This window comes from Helianthus annuus, chromosome 10, assembly GCF_002127325.2.
Source record: "Helianthus annuus cultivar XRQ/B chromosome 10, HanXRQr2.0-SUNRISE, whole genome shotgun sequence".
In the NCBI taxonomy this organism is placed as follows: domain Eukaryota; kingdom Viridiplantae; phylum Streptophyta; class Magnoliopsida; order Asterales; family Asteraceae; genus Helianthus; species Helianthus annuus.
Genome location: NC_035442.2, coordinates 148,002,894 through 148,024,237, shown reverse-complemented (window position 1 = coordinate 148,024,237; position 21,344 = coordinate 148,002,894). Strand labels below are relative to the sequence as shown.

At 38.6% G+C, this 21,344-nt stretch overlaps 1 protein-coding gene across 1 annotated transcript; it reads right to left on the bottom strand.

Annotated features, from left to right (window-relative positions):
• Window positions 1-18,899: 18,899 nt before the first annotated feature.
• LOC110882848 lies at window positions 18,900-20,536 on the bottom strand. Its single transcript, XM_022130760.1, has 7 exons — window positions 20,497-20,536; window positions 20,281-20,365; window positions 20,053-20,191; window positions 19,737-19,948; window positions 19,346-19,661; window positions 19,162-19,242; window positions 18,900-19,067 (listed from the first exon to the last, which is right to left on the bottom strand). The coding sequence occupies exons 1-7, from the start codon at window positions 20,534-20,536 to the stop codon at window positions 18,900-18,902; spliced, it is 1,041 nt and encodes a 346-aa protein (XP_021986452.1).
• Between the last annotated feature and the right edge of the window lie 808 nt (window positions 20,537-21,344).

Below are 21,344 nucleotides of genomic sequence, written 5' to 3'. Positions count from 1 at the left end.
CATGTGGTAAACAAGGATGGGATTCATGTCGATCCATCCAAGGTTGATTCGATCAGAAACTGGCCAGCACCACGTACACCGACAGAAATACGCCAATTCTTGGGTTTGGCGGGTTACTACAGGCGATTTATTAAAGACTTCTCCAAGATCGCGCAACCACTTACTATGTTAACACAGAAAGGTGTCGTTTACAGATGGGGTAATACGCAAGAGACCGCTTTTCAGTACTTAAAGGATAGGCTTTGCAGCGCACCTATTCTCTCATTGCCAGAGGGCACGGATGACTTCGTGGTTTATTGTGACGCATCGATACAGGGGCTTGGTTGTGTATTGATGCAGCGGGATAAAGTTATTGCCTACGCTTCGCGGCAACTCAAGGTTCATGAACGGAACTACACGACGCACGATTTAGAGCTGGGAGCTGTTGTTTTCGCGCTTAAGATATGGCGACACTACCTGTACGGTACCAGGTGCACGATTTACACCGATCACAGGAGTCTCGAGCATATTCTTAAGCAAAAGGATTTGAATATGCGTCAACGGAGATGGGTTGAACTTCTGAACGACTACGAATGCGCCATCAAGTATCATCCAGGCAAGGCCAATGTTGTGGCTGATGCCCTCAGTCGGAAAGACACTCTACCGAAGCGCGTGCGAGCGCTACAGCTTACTATTCAGTCCAGTCTTCCTGCACAGATACGAGCTGCTCAGTTAGAAGCACTGAAACCCGAAAACGTCAAAGCTGAAGCCTTACGCGGCTCAAGGCAACGCATGGAACAAAAGGAAGACGGCGCCTACTATGTAACGGGGCGTATTTGGGTCCCACTTTATGGCGGTTTACGCGAACTTGTAATGGATGAAGCTCACAAGTCTCGCTATTCGGTACATCCAGGGTCGGATAAAATGTACCACGACATCAGCACTACTTATTGGTGGCCTAGTATGAAGGCTCACATCGCTACGTACGTTGGAAAATGCTTAACCTGTGCGAGAGTCAAGGTTGAATATCAGAAACCAGCAGGCTTACTTCAACAACCCAAGATACCACAGTGGAAGTGGGAAGAAATTTCCATGGATTTCGTTACGGGCTTACCTAGATCCCAGCGTGGGAATGACACTATTTGGGTAATCGTTGATCGACTCACAAAGTCTGCTCACTTCTTGGCTATCAAAGAAACGGATAAGTTTTCTACCTTAGCAGACATCTACTTGAAAGAAGTTGTTTCGAGGCACGGAGTGCCCACCTCTATTATTTCGGATCGCGATGCACGATTCACGTCAGAGCTTTGGCAAGCGATGCACAAATCTTTCGGCTCACGTTTAGACATGAGCACAGCATATCATCCTCAGACGGATGGGCAGTCTGAGCGAACTATCCAAACTCTAGAAGACATGCTTCGAGCGTGTGTCATCGATTTCGGCAACGGCTGGGAAAAACACCTCCCTTTAGTGGAGTTTTCATACAATAACAGTTACCACACCAGCATTCAAGCCGCTCCATTTGAGGCATTGTACGGACGTAAATGCCGGTCACCTCTCTGTTGGGCAGAGGTGGGGGATAGTCAAATTACGGGTCCAGAGATTGTTGTGGACGCCACAGAAAAGATTGCGCAGATACGACAACGCATGGCGGCAGCACGCGACCGTCAGAAAGCCTACGCGGACAAGCGTAGAAAGCCATTGGAATTTGAGGTCGGGGACCGGGTTTTATTGAAAGTTTCACCCTGGAAGGGTGTGGTTCGATTTGGTAAACGAGGCAAACTGAATCCGCGGTACGTCGGACCATTCGAAATCTTAGAAAAGATTGGCAAAGTAGCCTACAGATTAAACCTACCTCCTGAACTCGGTGCAGTTCACAATGTATTTCACGTGTCGAATCTGAAGAAATGCCTATCAGATGAGACCCTTATAGTTCCTTTTAAGGAACTCACTATCGACGAGCGGTTGCAGTTCGTCGAGGAACCAGTTGAAATCACGGACCGGGATGTTAAGGTCCTCAAGCACAAGAGAATCCCTCTTGTTCGAGTTCGTTGGAACTCCCGACGTGGCCCAGAGTACACCTGGGAACGCGAAGACCAAATGAAGGAAAAGTATCCCCAGTTATTCGAAACCAATGCATCCACTACTGAGGCTGAAGCTACTACTACTGAATTTCGGGACGAAATTCCAAATCAACGGGGGGATGATGTGACACCCCAGGAAAACCAGTAAACGATGTAACTTACCTAGCTTCCTCAGTGAGTGCGTACCAAATTTCGGGACGAAATTTCTTTTAAGTTGGGGATAATGTGACAACTCGAACTTCCAAGATTTCTATTTCGTATTTATTGCACGTTCATGTAATTGCACAATTGAATTCCATGAAATTATATATATTTTGATTGTTTGATTGTGTATAGTTGTTGGTTATTTGTGAAACTTGTCAAATGTGTAAACTTGGTGGTGGAACTATGAAACAGTAAACTTGTCAAATATGAGATGGTGTGCATTTGTAAATTATAACACTTAGGGATGTAGATGGAAATTAGTGAAATCCTAAATACTTAACCCTAATCTCATTTCTTTAATCATTTGCACACAAAACAAAAACACGTACTTTCACCTCTCTAATCCTCTAGCAATCATCATCACCAAATCATTGGCAAGGCATCACAAGTTTGATTCCTCTCTTTCTCTAGAATCATTCAAGGTAATTGTTTATGATTATTGTAATACTTGTAAACCTAATTGATTATTTGATTTCATAAATCCTTGGTTCTTGTAATATGTGCAAACCCTAGTTTTCATATGATCATTCTGTGATTGATTGATGGTTGATTGTTGTGAAATGGGTGTAATTGATGTGGAATCATTGGTTGATGATTAAGATGCAAGATATGTAGAACTGTTGATTGATAATTGAACATTCACTGTGAAAATGTATGAATTAGGGTTTTGAGCCGTATGAAAACGTAACTGATTCAATCACGTTAGACTTGAATAATCGTATGAATGATTGATTTAGTTGCCTGAGTTTATTAATATGCTTAATGTTGTCCGAGTTTAATTGTTGATTTAAAGTCTGAGTTTAATCTTTGTTATATGGTCCGAATATAATGCCCCTTAAGGTCCGAGTTTATTATGCTCACATATGGACCGAGTTTAATGTTAGAGTGGTGGACCGAGTTTATAAACTCTCCTCTTGTCCGAGTTTAATGAAGGAAATCCTCCCCGAGTTTAATTTTATGTCCGAGTTTAATCCCTTAGTGATGTGGTCCGAATATAATCACTTATCCTTGGTCCGAACTTAATCATTCACCTTGGTCCGAGTTTAATTTCATTCACCTTGGTCCGAGTTTAATTTCATTACCTTGGTCCGAGTTTAAATTACATTAGCTTGTCCGAGTTTATTAATGTTAAGATGGAGGTCCGAGTTTATTAATGCTAAATGGAAGTCTGAGTTTAATAAGTTAAAGGTCCGATCTTAGTGAATTATAAGTTGTCCGAGTTTAATGGACTATTCATGGACCGAGTTTAACAGGATCATCCATGTCCGAGTTTAATATGATCACACATGTTCGAATTTATATGCTGAGTATATGTCTGAGGTTGTATGATGATTATATGTGATATACGAGTTTTGAACAGGGGAGACCCCCCCCCATACTTGTCTGAGTTTTTGAAAGATGCATGATCCTGTATATATTCATATGAATTACGTGAAATGCATGAATGGGTTAACGGTTACGTGATACATGATTGATATGTGATATTGGCTGTCAAGCACTATACGACATTAGAATTACATGCGTATCATTTCGAACATGAACTGATTTGCTATACATGCATACAATAGGACTTGATTAATTACTTGTGAGTGCATAACCTAGCATACCGAGCAAACCAAGGTGAGTTCACACTCTTACCAAGGCATGGGATTCCCGGGGGTTGGGAATGGGATTGAAAGGTTGATTAGATACACTATTGACACTATGACTAGACTACCACATTACTATCCTCGGACGTGAAGGATACTTATACTGATCACTATCCTCGGATGTGAAGGATACTTATACTGATCACTATCCTCGGTTGTGAAGGATACCTATAGTTACGAGTAGTCTAGTGGTTATACAACGTGGAACACCACCACCAATAACGTGGAACACCACCACCAATAACGTGGAACACCACCACCAATAACGTGGAACACCACCACCAATAACGTGGAACACCACCACCAATAGAACATACAAACGGCCCAGTAGAGCCACCTGTTACAAACGAACTTACTATTACGCATTTACTTTCTGTGAACTCGCTCAACTAGTTTGTTGATCATTCTGTTACATGCCTTGCAGATCGTTAGGTACTTGGAGCTTGCACTGGAGAAGCGGGTCGTTGTGGACAAGGATCGTGGCTTTTCTGTTGAGCTATTATGACACTTAAAACTGTTAACTACTACTGGTTTATTTACTATGCTTCCGCTACATTTTGAAACGATGATTTGTTTGATCACCTTTTGTATTGAATGGATGGTTTTCAGTTATTTTACTTAATATTAAATGCATGTTCAATATGATTGGTGGCTTGATCCTGGTCAGTCACGCTCTCAAGCGGTGATACTCCGCAGGTGGATTTTGGGGGTGTGACAGCTTAGGACCCTAGTTAAACTTAACATTCTTTCTAGTCAAAGAAGTTAGGGGTGCAGAAATCCTTGAAAAATTTTCAATAAAGCGCCTGTAATAACCTGCCAATCCCAAGAAGCTGCGAATTTCTATGGGCGTCTTCGGCTCTTGCCAATTCATGACAGCTTCCACCTTAGCGGGATCCACTTAGATACCACGCTCACTAACCATATGTCCAAGGAATTGGACTTCTCGAAGCCAGAATTCACACTTCGAAAATTTGGCGTAAAGCTTCTCCTGTTGAAGTAGTGAAAGAATACATCGAAGATGCTTTTCATGATTCGCTTGGTTCTTTGAGTAAATCAGAATGTCGTCAATGAAGATGATAAAAAATTTGTCCAAACATGGCTTACAGACACGGTTCATGAGATCCATGAATGCCGCTGGTGCATTAGTGAGCCCAAAAGGCATCACTAGGAACTCGTAATGACCATAACGAGTCCTAAATGCAGTCTTGTGTACGTCTTCATCTCTAACCATCAGTTGTTGATAACCTGACCTCAGATCGATCTTAGAGAAGTAGCTTGCCCCTTGAAGTTGATCGAATAGATCGTCGATCCTGGGTAATGGATACCTATTCTTGATGGTGACCTTGTTAAGCTCACGGTAATCGATGCACAGGCGCATCGATCCATCCTTCTTCTTGACAAATAAGATTGGTGCTCCCCAAGGAGACGAACTAGGTCTAATGAAACCCTTGGCTAGCAATTCATCCAGTTGTGTCCTCAATTCCTTCATCTCTGTTGGTGCCAATCTGTAGGGTGCTCTTGCAACAGATGTTGCCCCTGGAATAATGTCAATCCTGAACTCTACTTGCCTATCTGAGAGTAAACCAGGTAGTTCTTCAGGAAAAACTTCAGGATATTCAGAAATGACGGGGATATCTTCGATCTTGGGTTTCGGCTCATCAATAGTCACTTGTGCCATGTAGATGACACGACCCTTTTTCAAACACTTAGAGGCCTTGAGCATAGTCACTTGCTCAGGCAATCCATACTGGGTATCTCCCTGAATGGTAAGTGATTCACCAGACAGAGTCTTGATCACCACTTGTTTCTTATTACAGACAATTTGGGCCTGGTTATGAGATAACCAGTCCATACCCAACACTATGTCGAAACCAGCTAACTTCAAAGGAAGTAGGGACAAAGGAAAAGAGTGGTTCTTAATGGATATGAAACATCCATCTAATATGGTTGAGGCGGTTTCTAAAGTGCCATCTACTAATTCCACCTCATACTTCATACTTAAGGTTTTGACAGGTATGTTCAGCAATTTGCAAAACTTATTGTCTACAAAAGATTTATCAGCTCCTGAATCAAATAGCACTCGTGCATAGACATCATTTATAAGGAAGGTACCTGTGATCACATTGTCGTCCTGCACAGCTTCCTTTGCATCCATTCTGAAGACTCTAGCATTGGTCTTCTTCCCTTCTTCAGCCTTCTTTGCATACTTTGGGCAGTTTGTCTTAATTTGCCCCTTCTCGTTGCAACTATAGCATGTCGCGTCTTTCAGTTTCTTGCACTCAAGGGTTTTATGTTCCGTGGATTTGCAAATCCCACAAGGCCTTGTCTGAGATTGGGATTTTGTGTCCAGTCTGCATTTCCCAAAATGGTATTTCTGACAAGTCTTACACTTGGGCTTATCTCTAGACTGATGCCCATCTTTCCTTGAACCAGATCCCTTCCTATGGTCATTGTTTCCTCGGTGCTTCTTGTTTGATCGACGAGAGTTGTCATCATCATCATGCTTCCTCTTGTCGGCATCCTTGTTCCTCAGCGATCTCTGCCTGACCGCATCCAGTGTGAGGGATAAGGATATATCAGCTACTGACCTGAAAGTAGCTGGCCGAGAGGCTTTTACACTTGCCTTTATTTCCGGAGCTAAGCCCACTATGAAACGAGCTATTCTTTTAGGTTCCGGGGTCACCAGATAAGGAACCAATCTTGACATTGTATTAAAGCTCGTAAGGTAAGCTTGGCAATCCAGATTCTTCATCACTAACGATAGAAAATCCGACTCAATCTTTTCCACCTCATGCTGAGGGCAGTAGTTCTCTCGGATGGGGGCAACAAATTGTTCCCATGACATACCGTACAGTGGAATCTTTCCAGTAGCTTGAATCAACGATCTCCACCAGGCTAAGGCCTCACCTTTGAACGATTGAGACACAAATTTCACTACATCTTTCTCAGCGCACCCGCTGATATCAACCACCGTGTCCATCTCATCCAACCATGTCATGCAGTCTATTGCTCCTTTCTCCCCCATAAAATCCCGGGGCTTGCATGAAACAAAGTACTTGTAGGAGCAACCCTTATCACGGTGTCCTTGATTCAGCACGACTTTTTGAGACGGGACACTATGATGGTTTGAAGAGTGACGATCGTCATCATCTTTCTTTGGTTCTTCCTTCTTGGAGGGTGGTGGCTTGCTATGTGCCTCGGAATGAGTCTTGGGCTTTGAATGCGGTGCGGATCGGGTCCTACTCCGAGTCCCGCTCGACTCACTGTACTGCCTATCCAAGGCTTTTGTAACAGTATTATCAATCAACGCTTGCAGTTCAGCACCCGCTATATTAATACGAACATCATTCTCATTCTCCTTTGGATGATTATTTACTTCATCCGAGTCTGCCATATTTTCTTGAACTGCTACATAAGAAAATGACAAAAATTTATTTGGGAGTTTATTATGGAATTGTCTTTTATGGCAATTCATTAACCATGGTAAACATAGACCATATTTGGTTAATTTGCTACTCGCATTTATTTAGGATTTTGATATAACTTATCCTAATTATGAACAATATTGTTAGTGGCACAAAAGCCTAGTCACAGGGACGTTTTTATATTATAAGCCATGATTTCAGAGAATCAAGGCATGGAGGTTTGAACATAGTTCTCTTACGTTTTCTGACAGGGAGTCATAGACTACTACTGTCCTTTGCCTTATACGACAATGAATATGGCCCGTAGGTACTACATCACTAATGGATGATTGATATGTGATCATCTTACTTGATGATTTAAACCCATGATTTATAGATCATTAAGTTAGGGTTTGGAATCCCTCGAAGGATCCTTGTACAAAACGACGTGTGTGATTTATATCGAATCACGTCTGCCAGGAGTGTTAACATGTTTACAGGGGTTAACATGAATTTGAATCTTTTAACCAGGTCTTACCATCTTGGCCAGGTCTTATAGTGACACGAAGGCTAGGTTACACCTTGAGATTCTTTATTAATATTTGCATAGGCAGATCAATCTTTAAAAGGAATGATTTTGATTTATCTATTTCATATATAATGTACATAATGACAAAAAAAATGAATTTCATAAACTTAACATTCCATTAAACATAAAAAAAGGATTACACACTGCCCTAAACGGGACTTTTAATAGACGAATTACCTACGCAGAGGTTAAACAGAAAAACAAGTCCTCGTAGGGACTGAAAAGGCAAGTCCACGCAGGGACTGAAAGATAAGTCCACGCAGGGACCGAAAGACAAGTCCACGCAAGGACTTAAAGACAGATAAATGTCCACACAGGGACTTAAATACACAAATAAATGTCCACGCAGGGACTTGATTGAAATAAGAAATACAATAGTACATATAGAGACTAATGATCTCGCTTCTTCTTTCCTTTTAACAGGTTTGCTAGGCCTTTGAGGAATCCACAGTTGTTCTTACGCTCTTGTTCAAAATCTCACTCCACCCTGTTTAGTCGGTGGAGGATTTCTTCCTGTTCCGGTGGGGAAAAACGTGGCTACTGCGATAGGTGCTGAGCCGGAGGTCTAGCAGGTATTGGATACCCATGAGTTGAGTATCCCATTCCCCAAGGTGTTTCATAAGGTACTTCAGGATGAAGGGCGTGGTAGTTTGCCGCCGCTTCTACGTATGGGTCGACACCAATATAGTTGTAGTGACTATGAGCTGGCTGCTCAAACGGGTTGTACGCTGTGGAACCGGCGTATGTAGGTATCGGGTTATCATAACCAAATGGTGGCAGAGGTGGTGCAACTGGTGCAGAATTCACCTCTGCAGGTGGGTTAGAAGGTCCACCCATTTGTGGGTCTTCATGCAGTGGCGGATAATGACTGCCACTAGAGTGTCGAGGGGTGCTAAAGTGAAAATCCCCTCTTCGTGCGGATATCCGCGTGCCTGTTCTCCTACGTCTTGGAGGATCCGGAGGTGCTTGATGAACTGGCGGCGGTGGAGGCGGTGGCGTGACTGCCACGAAACGCAAATCCTCGGAGGGATCCTGCTGCTGCTGTTGTTGTTGCTCATTAGGCGATAAATGGTGAGAGGGTGTAAAGTACCACTCACACTGGTTGAACCTTGCTTGATAACTGTCTGGACCCTGATAGGGTGTTCCATGGAAGGATGATCCATCAGAGATCTCGATTGGATGGTTGCGGGTACCACTTGCAGGTTCGACAGGATCCGTGTCCTCGTCCATGTCCATCGCATTGTCTTCGGAGAAATGGTCCTCTGGTCCTATAGGGTTAAAACCTACTGGTTCTTGGATAAAGTTCACCGGGTTGAATCGGCCCTGAAAGACAGGAGTAGGGTCGCCAAAGGAACGGTGTGAAAAGGAACGCTGGAGAGGTATGAATGAAGGTTGAGGGTTATCGGGCTCGTTTTCCGAGTTCGGCCCAAAAGAGTGACGATAAGAAGGTGTTGAACTGTGAGAGATAGACCGTCTAGCGGGCTCGAAGAGGTTCCTTCTGTTTCTCTGAGGATTGGCACTCATTGTGCTGGCAGGAGCTCGCATGTGTGAAGGCCAGGCCTCGTGATCGTTGTGGGTAGTGATTGGCCCTTTGCCTCTTCCTCCTCTTCTGATTGTCGGTGGCATATTTCCTGTTTAAAAAAATTTTAAACCAACAACAAACAATAAAGGAAAAACTAATGCAACAATTCGAATTCGTCCTAAGTTCTTGTCTAGACTCGAGTATGTGCAATTGTGTCATTGAGATTAAACACAAAAGGATAGTGTTTAATTCACTCAACGTTGGCTCTGATACCAACCTGTCACACCCCGATTTTCACACGTTTCACCGGTGGGCCCGGTGGGGGAGTATCGTGACGTAGTTGGTAACATTACAGTCAAACACAACAATATTTAAATGCACAGCGGAAGCAAATGATAGATATATTTCAACTTTAATAAATTGTAATATCAAGTATCACAACAGTCAAAATTAATCCACAGGGGATCCCAAAATAAATAGAAAACATGTTCAATAGTTTGACATCCAAGCTTGCGGGACTTATTGAGAATGCTAGGAGAAAGCCAGCCTAGTTCGCTTAGTACCTGCATTTAACTTTTTTGGGAAAATACGTCAGTTTACACTGGTAAACACATTCAACCGACACTTTTGAAAAGGTTTAATAAAATTGATTTGAATGCACGTGGCACAGACTTTTATAACTTGGGATAATTATTTTAATATAATACTTGTAAACGAATTACATATTTCTTATGCGTTCAGTAGCCCGATCCGTAGTTCGGGTTAAAGATCAATAGACTCACCACATTATTTATTCATTTATGCACTGACGGGTGTACGCCTACACCCCATGCTCAGGTCGTGGCCATCTCGTAAGATGATGCCAAGGATATCCGGGACATGGTCATTAACCCTCCAAAGGCTTTAAGCAAGCAAAACATTTCAAAACAGAGCATATCAATAATTTAACCTCTATTCGATTAAAGATTCAATGCTAGACCAAGCGGTATTTTATATACGTACCCCAAGCCCGTATAGGGAAATAAGTTAAAAGTATTTACCTTTGCAAGTATATTTCACAAACAGCAATTGCAAGTAGCTTTTACCGGGTCTCCTATTCTGGAACGAAGGTTTATAATAACCTATTAGAATCCTAACGGGTCTTTAATTAAGCCTAAACGGTTAGTTTTAACGAAAGATACGGTTCGAACGCACGAATAAGCGAAGACCGGAATAGAATGTGATTTAGACCCGACAAGTTAGAAGACTTGTATAATATGGGTAATCCAACCACATTCTGGATTTTGAGTTAAAAATGACAAGGTTTGACCCGTTTCGGCTAATTTGTGTAAACTAGTTACATAAACCGAACCGAACGCGTAAATGGCGTAACGGGTAACCGTAAGAGTCCTATACAAGTTTCCTAAGTCAATATGCTCTAAATATGTTGTGATATCAGTAGGATACCTTCCATTATGCCCATAACGAGTTTAATCCCATAATACGCCACGTAGGGGTATTTTGGTCATTTTAAAGATTATAAAAGAGATTATTTATACTTATGATGTTCGGGTCTAAAGTAATCAGTAAAACCACTTATTTTAACAAGTTACATTAGTAGGTAATAAGTCTTTATGACAAAAAATGGTTTTAAACCCAACTATGCGTTTAATACGCGTATAAAGTCGTTTTAAGCGATTTCCGGGTTATACAGGAAATCTGAGTTTTCTTACCAGGTTATATAGTTCGAAATACTTTATTTATTATTTAAAATCAGTAGCAATTGGTTTGGCGTCAAAATACTATGTAGAACTCATTTTATGTCCGAAAAGGGTATATTCGGTATTTACTGAATCCAGGTCATAACCGTAGGTTATGAGCAGGTTAAAAATAATTAAAAATCTTTAAAAATCCCAAAATATTATATTACATCAGTGTGTAAAAGGTTTGGGGTCAAAATTTGGGTTTAGATAGGCTTTATGCTAAGTGCGCCGTTTAATTACAAAAGTTTTCTTAATTGTGCTATTTAGCATAACTCCTATTTTAGACCTCGAATTGACATGAAATTTTAGGGACATGTTTAGAAATCAGTAACTAAGGTTATTGTCCTTTCACATATCCAAAATTCTCGTTTTAAGGTCAAAAGGGCATTATGGTCAACATTTAAGCATTTATCGGAAAGGTGCAAATGACTCGGACAAACAACGAACCAGCCACAGAGGGTTATACCATCATGTAACCTGGTCCTAAGGGAGTCCTAAGGCATTTCTAGATTCTACTAAAACGGGTCAGAACTGAAGTCAAAGCAAAAGTCAAAGTTTTGCGACCTTCGGTTCCGAACCGGGTCAAAACAGAAAAAGGTCGGATCAAACAAGCTTAGACCAGTTCTTATACTTATTATCAAGTTATATGAGATATAAAATAGGTTACAAGCCTTCTACATTGTTAATTATGCGTTAAATCGAAAATTAAGGTTCTGTTGACTTTTTCTAAGCAACTTTGACCTGATATTTGAACTAGTTAGAGTTGGAATCAGAGGGTGCCCTTTTTAAGGGTTTAAGGCCCACGTAATTACCAACATATAACTACCTTTGATTCGACTAATCATTGGACCATTAGCGATTAATCGTTAAGTCAACCGTTTAATTACGATGGTTTGACTTTTAAGCTAAAACTAAGCAAAAACTTAACTAAGAAAGGTTAAGCACACATACTGAAGTCTAATAAATGACCAGAGATGCTTAGAGAAGACTCTTGAGCTCCAGAGATGATCAGGAATGCAGATTGAAGGTGTGGTTACAAAGGTTGCACACAATGGCCTTATATAGTGTTCTTAGATGCATAAGATCATGACAACTAAGCCTACAATGGATCCCAGATCATCAACAAGTGTTTCCTAGTGCCTAGGAACTGTTAGGGGTCTCCAATGTTGCTGAAAATATCTTACTAAGTCGGTTAAACTCTTATAACTGCCAACAGCCAAGCTGCTGTCGTTGGGCACCCCTTACGGACCGTAAGGCAGGACCTTTACGGTCCGTAAGCTTTTGACAGAAGGCAAAAATTAACCTTTCACGTATTACGGACCATAAGGCAGGACCTTTACAGTCCGTAAGCCCTTGCCAGAAGCAAAAAAATTAACCTTTCATGCATTGAACAGGCAACTTGCGTAGCATTATTTTTTGGCCAGGAACAATGTCAGTAGGAGGCCTTTTTACCCATGCTTGATCAGTTGTGTCTACCTGTCTCAGTGTATAATTGGTTTGCATTATGATGGAAAATATACACCAAAGTTTTTATTGAGCATTATTTCATAGGATCCATACTTGCAAATTTGGACATCCTTTATTATTAGTAATCACCGGATTAAAGGTATACTAGATGTTTATTAATCATGTTAGGGTCTTGGGATTTTATAACAAAGTCGTTCAGAGGTATAAATTAACATGTCGACGTGTTTAAAAAAATCCTGCCATACATCTTTAACTAAATCCGGGTTTTTAATGCTTTTGTCGTATGTGACACGTGTTGTTTATTTATTGAACACAAATTTTCGAGGTGTTACATAACTTCATCTACTTCTGTTTCGCTTGAGAGATTTTCATTATTTGTCATTTCCTTGTTTTGAGGGTTCACATTAGCAGTGGAGGTACTTTCGTAAACAGAAGCTGTCACTCTATCCGGACCCTTATTAATGTATTTGAAGAGATATTTGATGGATCATGTTTGGTTACACCACTCAACATTTATGTGGCACTGATACTTTTTGAGTAGCATAGCATTGTACGGAACCACAAACCTATTGTCAAGTAAGACGCCATTTTTTTCTACTGTGTTGCATGATTGACGACGTCGGTAGAAAGGATATCCTTCAGAATCAACACAAGTCTCATCTACATATTTTTTCGGAAACTTCTTCGAACATTTTAAATTAACCATGCATGGAGAATGAGGATTGTCTGTACCACAAGGACCATGGATCATAAATTGTTTGACAAGTTCATACAGTGAAGCATCCATCTCTTTGTCAGGTATTTCAGCACTAATAACCAAATCGATTTCTTTAGCCGTTGGAAATTTGCTCTCGGCACTTAAAAACAAACATATATGAGCATGAGGTAGACCACGTTTTTGAAATTCGATTGTATAAATAACTGAACTATTACATCCAAAAAAGTGTTAGTAAAAGTATTATTTGAGAAATTAATTAAAACAATTTACAATGACTTACTTGCTTGTATCTCACCAAAGAATTTATGTTTCTTGAAATCTTGAATTAGATGATTGATTTTAATTTTGAATAACCGTGCGATAATATGCTGTCTATCTTGAGGGTTCAACGGTTTGTCTTTTAAACATCTATAAATCTCAGGCCAATTGGGATTACAAGTGACTGTTATGAAGAGATCCGGATATCCTACAGCTTTGCAGATTGCCATAGCATCTAGATACTTTTGCATCATATATCTCTCTCCACCGGTAAATGAAGATGGCAACAAAATTCGTTTTCCACAATTTGACGCATCGCTTTGGCCACTTTGAACACTTTGATTTAAATTCTTAAATGTTTGACTTCTAAGTTTGGATTGTTGTGTCTTTATGTAAGCTAACCGTGCAGATTCTATCATTGTATACGCATCAACTACAAACTGTTGGAATAGCTTTTGGGCATTGAGTAACAATGAAAATTGGTTGGCTCTGTCTTGTATTCTGTAACTAAAGAACTCTCTCATTGTGGTACTGGTTCTAAGTGTGTCACAATCAACTGAAACACCTCGATGTTTAATACCAAGTCTAAATCCATCTTCTGCATATGGGAAGATAAGTGGATATTGCAATGCAAGATAAGAGGGACGAAGCTCACTGATTCTCTGAAGATCGCCTGATTTGTTTGAACTATGATATCCCTTTTATCAAATGCTCCATCAAAATCACCAATTATCAAGGCAGCAATTTCTTCAGCAGTAGGCAAGTTAAAAATTCTACCATCCTTATCCCTTACTCCAATGAGCTTGAGTCTTACATTTTACCAATCATTTTGTTTAAAACAATCTCGTACCATTCTAAATGACTTCACAAGTGGATTGCATGAATCCAACATTTTTTTAAGAGTCGATATGATGGCAAGATCAAGTTATTGTTTAGTGTCTGTCTTCGAACCTTGCTCGACACTGTGTAAAAAACGACATTATTGTATAGATCAGATATATATAAAACACTTGACATAAATCAGAATTTACTGAATGCTTAATTTACCTTACAGCCTTTTGACGATTAAAATCCTCGTTTTGGGAATCATAAATATAAAGCTGTGAAAATTTGGGCTCTTCACCATCTTTCGGTAGCAGACTACCAATGCGATGGTAATTTTGTCCTTGCAGTCCAAAAACATAAGGACCTTTGGTTTTTTGAAAAGTTTTAGAAACCTTGCCACCAAGGGATGTGAAGGAAAACATCATGTTATATGCTCGAATGTTATTCATGAAATTGCGGCTTTCAGGAGTAACTCTTTTGTAAAATCTTTCGAGCAGTGGAGGAGGAGCAGGTGAGGAAGGCAATTCAACGTCTCCGTTCGAACAACAAAGAGAAAAAGAAGATTTCTTAGAATCCAAATTACCCCTAAGCATTTCATCTTTCCAAAGCATTACATGACAGTAAGAACATACAAAAATAGCATCTCCATGATCAACGTATTCTACAAATTATATAGGCAGATAAAAAAACGATGATATAAGTGAAATATTAGGAGATTAAACTGTTATTTGGAAAGATACTTTGATAAGTTTAAGGAGGGTAGTTACCTCTTGCAATTTCGTAAATCTTTTTTACGATAGAAGATGGTAAACAATCCTCCGAATCGGGATCATCAAAGTTAGACCTTTCACCAGGATAGGAATTTTCTTTTCCTGTCGTTTCATTTTGGAAAAGGCAAATTAACATCAGTTACAACAGATAGGAAGATAAGCAATTGATTCGACAAATATAGTGACTCAGAAACCTATATTTAGTTTTGCATTAAAAGTAAAACACATACCACTAAACGCTACTACGGAACATTTTGGCAACTGTCGAGAAGTTCTATTATCAATGTTCTGAGGAGTTGGAATATCACTTCGACGGGACCTTACTGTAACACGATCCACTTGCAAGACAAAATTTATAAATGTTATCAAACTTACATTAACATTCCATAAATGATTAACAGTAATAACAAAAGTGTATATAGCATACAGTTTGTAATATCTGTTAATGGACTTCTATCAATTTTATGATTTGATGGTTGAAGAGGAGTGACCATTGAAGATGTCCTGCTTAAATCAGCTACAATGGATAAATCAAATTTACTTATATCCATGGTTTTCAAAATTTCTTTCCTCTTTCTAGAGTCATAAACACCATAATTAGCCTTTCCAGATTGTCCTAAAATTCAAACAAAGGGACAAGGTCAAATCAGATAGCATACCTTAAAAAAATAAGATTTATAACATTACCAAGACTGGATGAAGTCAGAGGGACTGTACTAACACATGTTCGATCTAAATTGTCGGGTGTGTGACATGTTGTACATGAAGAGATTTGGTTAATTTATGCTACAAACACTTACAATTTTGGCATATGACCATCAAAAACATACCTCCATTATCATTTTTTGTGATAGTAACATTGCCTAGAAGTGTATCAATAATAGGAGGTGTCTGTACAAATTGAACCACACCCCTGTTTCTACGCTTATTCAAGATAGACTTTCTTATCTTCCTTGATTCTTTGGACTGTTGGGGACTACACTGTGGAAAATACTCTCTATGTCTTGGTATCAAATTCTTTTTACTCTCCATAATTGTACATAAGAATTGAGCATATATGTGTGATTTAGGACTAGCTATAGGTGATTATTGTAATCACTGTCCAAAAAAACATTTATTCTCAACAGCTAGTGGTGATTGAAGATCCCTATTGAAAACCTACCTAAATAAGTGGATGATCACATCAAATGTTGAGAATAGATTTAAACAAATGAGATAGAAAAACCTACCATTTAGTGTTCATCCATTGCTTCCAAACTAAGAGCATCTTGAATTATAGGTTGAGTTTTTGGCGCTAATTTCAAATCTTCACTTTGATTCATTCGAAAAAGAAGCTATAAACATAGCGGACAATATGAAATGGTGATTTAACATACCTGATTCATTTTGTGGGCCTTTGACAGGATTTTATGGTTCACAACTTATGGGCCAGAAATTATTGAAAGAATTAGACCATTTAATTCCAAATTTAGCCAAATTTGGGGCCCTTTAGTTTTGTATAAAAAATATAACCAAGTGAAACTGAAAAATCCATAATTTATATGGATTTAAATAGTACATATTTTTTTATCATCCTTGTCTTGGTTTTACCAATATATTGGTTCCTACAATAAAATTATTACAACGCGATCCACAAGATTTATATTTTGGAGTTGAAGTTTAATGATAGATTTTTACCGAGTCACATTGTCCGATAATTTATGTGCACCAAGAAATTTATATGGATTTAACTACTACATGTTTCTAAACATTCTTGTCTTGGTTTTATTAGGAATTCATTGGACCCCTTAGAAACATCATAATTTATATGGATTTAAATACTACATATTTTTTAATCATCCTTGTCTTGGTTTGACCAATATATTGGTTACTACAATGAAGTTACTATAACGCGACCAAATAGCCAACTTATTTAAAGTTGAAGTTTAACTCAAAGAATTATATTTATGAATTATATCCTGTCATAACGAAAATCAATTTAACTCAAAAAATATAACGAAAATTGAAAACAAAGTGTTGCTATTTAATCGACTGCCCTAAGTCAAGTGCTGCTAAAGACCAAAGCCCGGCTTGGACTGAAGCAGTGGAATGAAGAAACAGTGGTTTACTTTGTCTATTGTAATAGTATCAGTGTTTAGCTAGCCGTAGTTATATGTAACAGTGGTTAAAGAGGAACGATAATAAGAGCCAAAACTGGTGAATGGTTGAACGATCAAATACTAAAAAACATATTATAATATATCAGTGGATTCATCATAAGCAGCTGTTTGCATTAGACTTTAAATCATTCCTTTCATCAGAACCACAGATGCTCAAAACATTTGTCAAAAGCTTATTCACTGTTGATTCATAAGAGGCAAACAATATGGTTCACATCAGCGGATTCATCATCAACAGCTGTTTGCATTAGACTTTTTGAAATTAAAGTGTTTATAACATCTGATAGGCCTCATCCACTGTTTGTACACTACAACTGCTATCCATTAAGCACTGCTGGTGTACAACAACTGCTAAAGACAAAGTCCGGCTATTTAAGCTACTGCCCTAACTCAAGTGCTGCTAGAGACCAAAGCCCTGCTTGGACTGAAGCAGTGGAATGAAGAAACAGTTGTTTACTTTGTCTATTGTAATAGTATCAGTGTTTAGCTAGCAGTAGTTATATGTAACAGTGGTTAAACAGGAATAGCTAAAAAGAGCCAAAACTGGTTCACATCAGTGGATTCATCATAAGCAACTGTTTGCATTAGACTTTCCCTTTTAAAATGGTTATAACATCTGATGCCCCTCATCCACTGTGTGTATACTACAACTGTTGTCCCTTAAGTACTGCTTGTGTACAATAACTGCTGAAGACAAAGTGCTGCTATTTAATCTACTGCCCTAACTCAAGTACTGCTAAAGACCAAAGCCCTGCTTAGAATGAAGCAGTGGACTGAAGAAACAGTTGTTTACTATGTCTATTGTAATAGTATTAGTGTTTAGCTAGCAGTAGTTATATGTAACAGTGGTTAAAGAGGAACAGATAATAAGCGGCTGATGGCCCTCATCCACTGTTTCTATACTACAACTTCTGTTCCTTAAGTACTGCTTGTGTATAACAACTGCTGAAGACAAAGTGCTGCTATTTAATCTACTGCCCTAACTCAAGTACTGCTAAAGACCAAAGCCCTGCTTAGAATGAAGCAGTGGACTGAAGAAAAAGTTGTTTACTGTGTCTATTGTAATAGTATCAGTGTTTAGCTGGCAGTAGTTATATGTAACAGTGGTTAAAGAGGAACAGATAATAAGCAGCTGATGGCCCTCATCCACTGTTTGTATACTACAACTGCTGTCCCTTAAGTACTGCTTGTGTACAACAACTGCTGAAGATACATTCAAACTCTATATTAAAAAGTAGAATTTAGACTATGTCAAACTAATTTAGACATCCCATATACTATATTCACAAATCAAAAGCACACATTATAACCAAAGATTATATTTCCCAGCATAATAAAAAAAAGTAAACCACATAATGGTTTACCGCATGTTCCAAGTTCATAAGTTACCAACATCTAAAACATAGAAAACAACTGTTTGAGTAGTTTAACACTTACCAACGACAACCAAACTTCAAAGAACCACATACTTAATTACATACCAAAAAACATAGCATGTTTACCATCAAAATATAACGACGTGAAAGAAGCTAAGTGTTAAGCCTCGATGGCTTCCTCCGGCTCCTTTTGTTATTAGAAGAGAGTTTCCCAACATTTTGACCTTCCACATCCTGCAACGAACGTTTACCATTTGGACTGGTGGCCGAATCCTTCTCGGCTTCGACAACGGAAGAGTCGGCCATAACAAATACAACATCCTTCAATTAAATCACAAAACAACTACTAAGGTATCAAATAATGTAATATAATCTATACTAAACCAAAAAACAAAACTGTAGAATTCTTATTCACCTTTGAAATATCAGCACCGACCATCTGTGAGGATTCAGATAATTGAACAGCTTTAATTTCTGAACCTTCTTGACTAAACACCTAATATCAAAATATTACCAAAAGGGAATTTAATTAAGATATTTAAACTACAAAAATTGGGAAGAAAAAAATAAATCAATATAGGATATACAAAAACTCTTACCTCATCAGCAACCTCAAGAGCATTTCCATTACCACCAACCAATTCAGCAATTATGTCCGGATCATCACATACTTTTTGGATAGTGTAGACGTGGTAGTCATGGTTAAGGTTGTAATCAGAAACTTCAATTTTAAACGCCAACTTCTTTTCAACCAGCCGTGATATTTCATGGGGAAAAGTTTCAGTATCATCGAGCTTCACTTGGCGTTCCCTTATATCATGCGCAGTTGAACCAATAAGCTTCATTACATCTTTATCAAACATCACAAAAGAAACACTGCGAGTTCCATCTTGCACTCTCAGATGTACTTTGAACCTGTAATAAATGCCAAGTAAATTACAACAAAAACCATAGCAGTTCTGGACATAAAAAGATCGGACGTTAACTTACTTTATGGTTATCGATGTGCATTCTTTATCGCATTTCGGACAAACCAATGAAGCAGGTGACAGATTCATGACCTCATCAGAAATGGTTTTAGCATATTGTAAGTACTCAATTTTGGTCAACACCTTCTTATTACAGTCTCGACATGCCAGATAAAACCATCCATAGTTTTGTTGAACAATTTTGATCGTTGCAACTACCACACATGACATTCCCTACAATATCACAGATTAAGCTTTATTAACATGCTCAATTGATAAAACATAGAAAACATTAACAAAATTAAAATGCCTATGAATGTATATAGAATTATTCGTACACTATCAATCTCCATAATTTCATCAACATGTCTCTTAGGAGTCTCAACTAGAAATTCTTGATGGACAGGAAATACACTCTGAGATGAAAGAATGGTTTGAGAAGAAGAAGCACCAGCTTCAAATTGTTTCACTAAAAGACTATAAAAATAAAAACACAATTAGCGTTAATACTCACACTTATGTTAATAAAAACATGAAAAATATGAAATATAAATCACGGATAGTACCTCTTGCGAAGTTCATTAATCTCATCAATTTCTTGGTTGAGAAATAGACGACTTCCAAACTTATTACTCTGAACAGTATATTGACCTGCAAGAAACAATATACATATCCAACAATTCATTACAAATCACTAAAGAAATAAAAAAATGTTCTTAAAAAATGTAACAAAACGGAGATTGGGAAAACTAAACGAAATAAATCAGTCAAATATAAATTACCCTGACACTTCCTAATCCTCGCATGCTGAATGACAGCCATCACAGTCTCATTCGGAGAGTTTTGAGACAAAAATCATTAAATTCTTGTGCATATACATTCCACAAAGTACAACGGACTACCTCTCCCCTAAAATAAAAAGATAAAAGAACAGCATTAAAAGTTAAATACAATCATTTGCGTTCTTGTGAGAAACAGGTAATAAGAGCCAAAACTGGTACACATTAGTGTATATTTCTTAAGCAGTTGTTTGCATTAGAATTTCCCCTTTAAAGTGGTTATAACATCTGATGGCCGTCATCCACTGTTTGTATACTACAACTGCTGTCCATTAAGTACTGCTTGTGTACAACAACAGCTGAAGACAAAGTGCTGCTATTTAATCTACTGCCCTAAGTCAAGTGTTGCTAAAGACCAAAGCCCTGCTTGGAATGAAGCAGTGGAATGAAGAAACAGTTGTTTACTTTGTCTGTTGTAATAGTATCAGACCTTAGCTAGCAGTAGTTATATGTAACAGTGGTTAAAGGTTGTTAGATGGGGGAGCAACACAAAGATACTGCCATGGATCATTATAACACTGGTTAAAAGTTATTATAACGCGACCAAATAGCCAACTTATAAGAACAGCATATAGTAGATGTTTTAACTCAAAGAATAGCATTAAAAGAACAGCATTGAAAGTTCATACACTCATTTACTGTGAATATAGTATATGATTTACTAATCCTTTACATTAAATAATGAAAATGATTTACTATGAATATGCCATTAAATGCAATAAAGAATCTTATATATAAAATAATCTAATCATTGGTGTTATGGCTCATTTTCTAAGCATACATATCCTGAC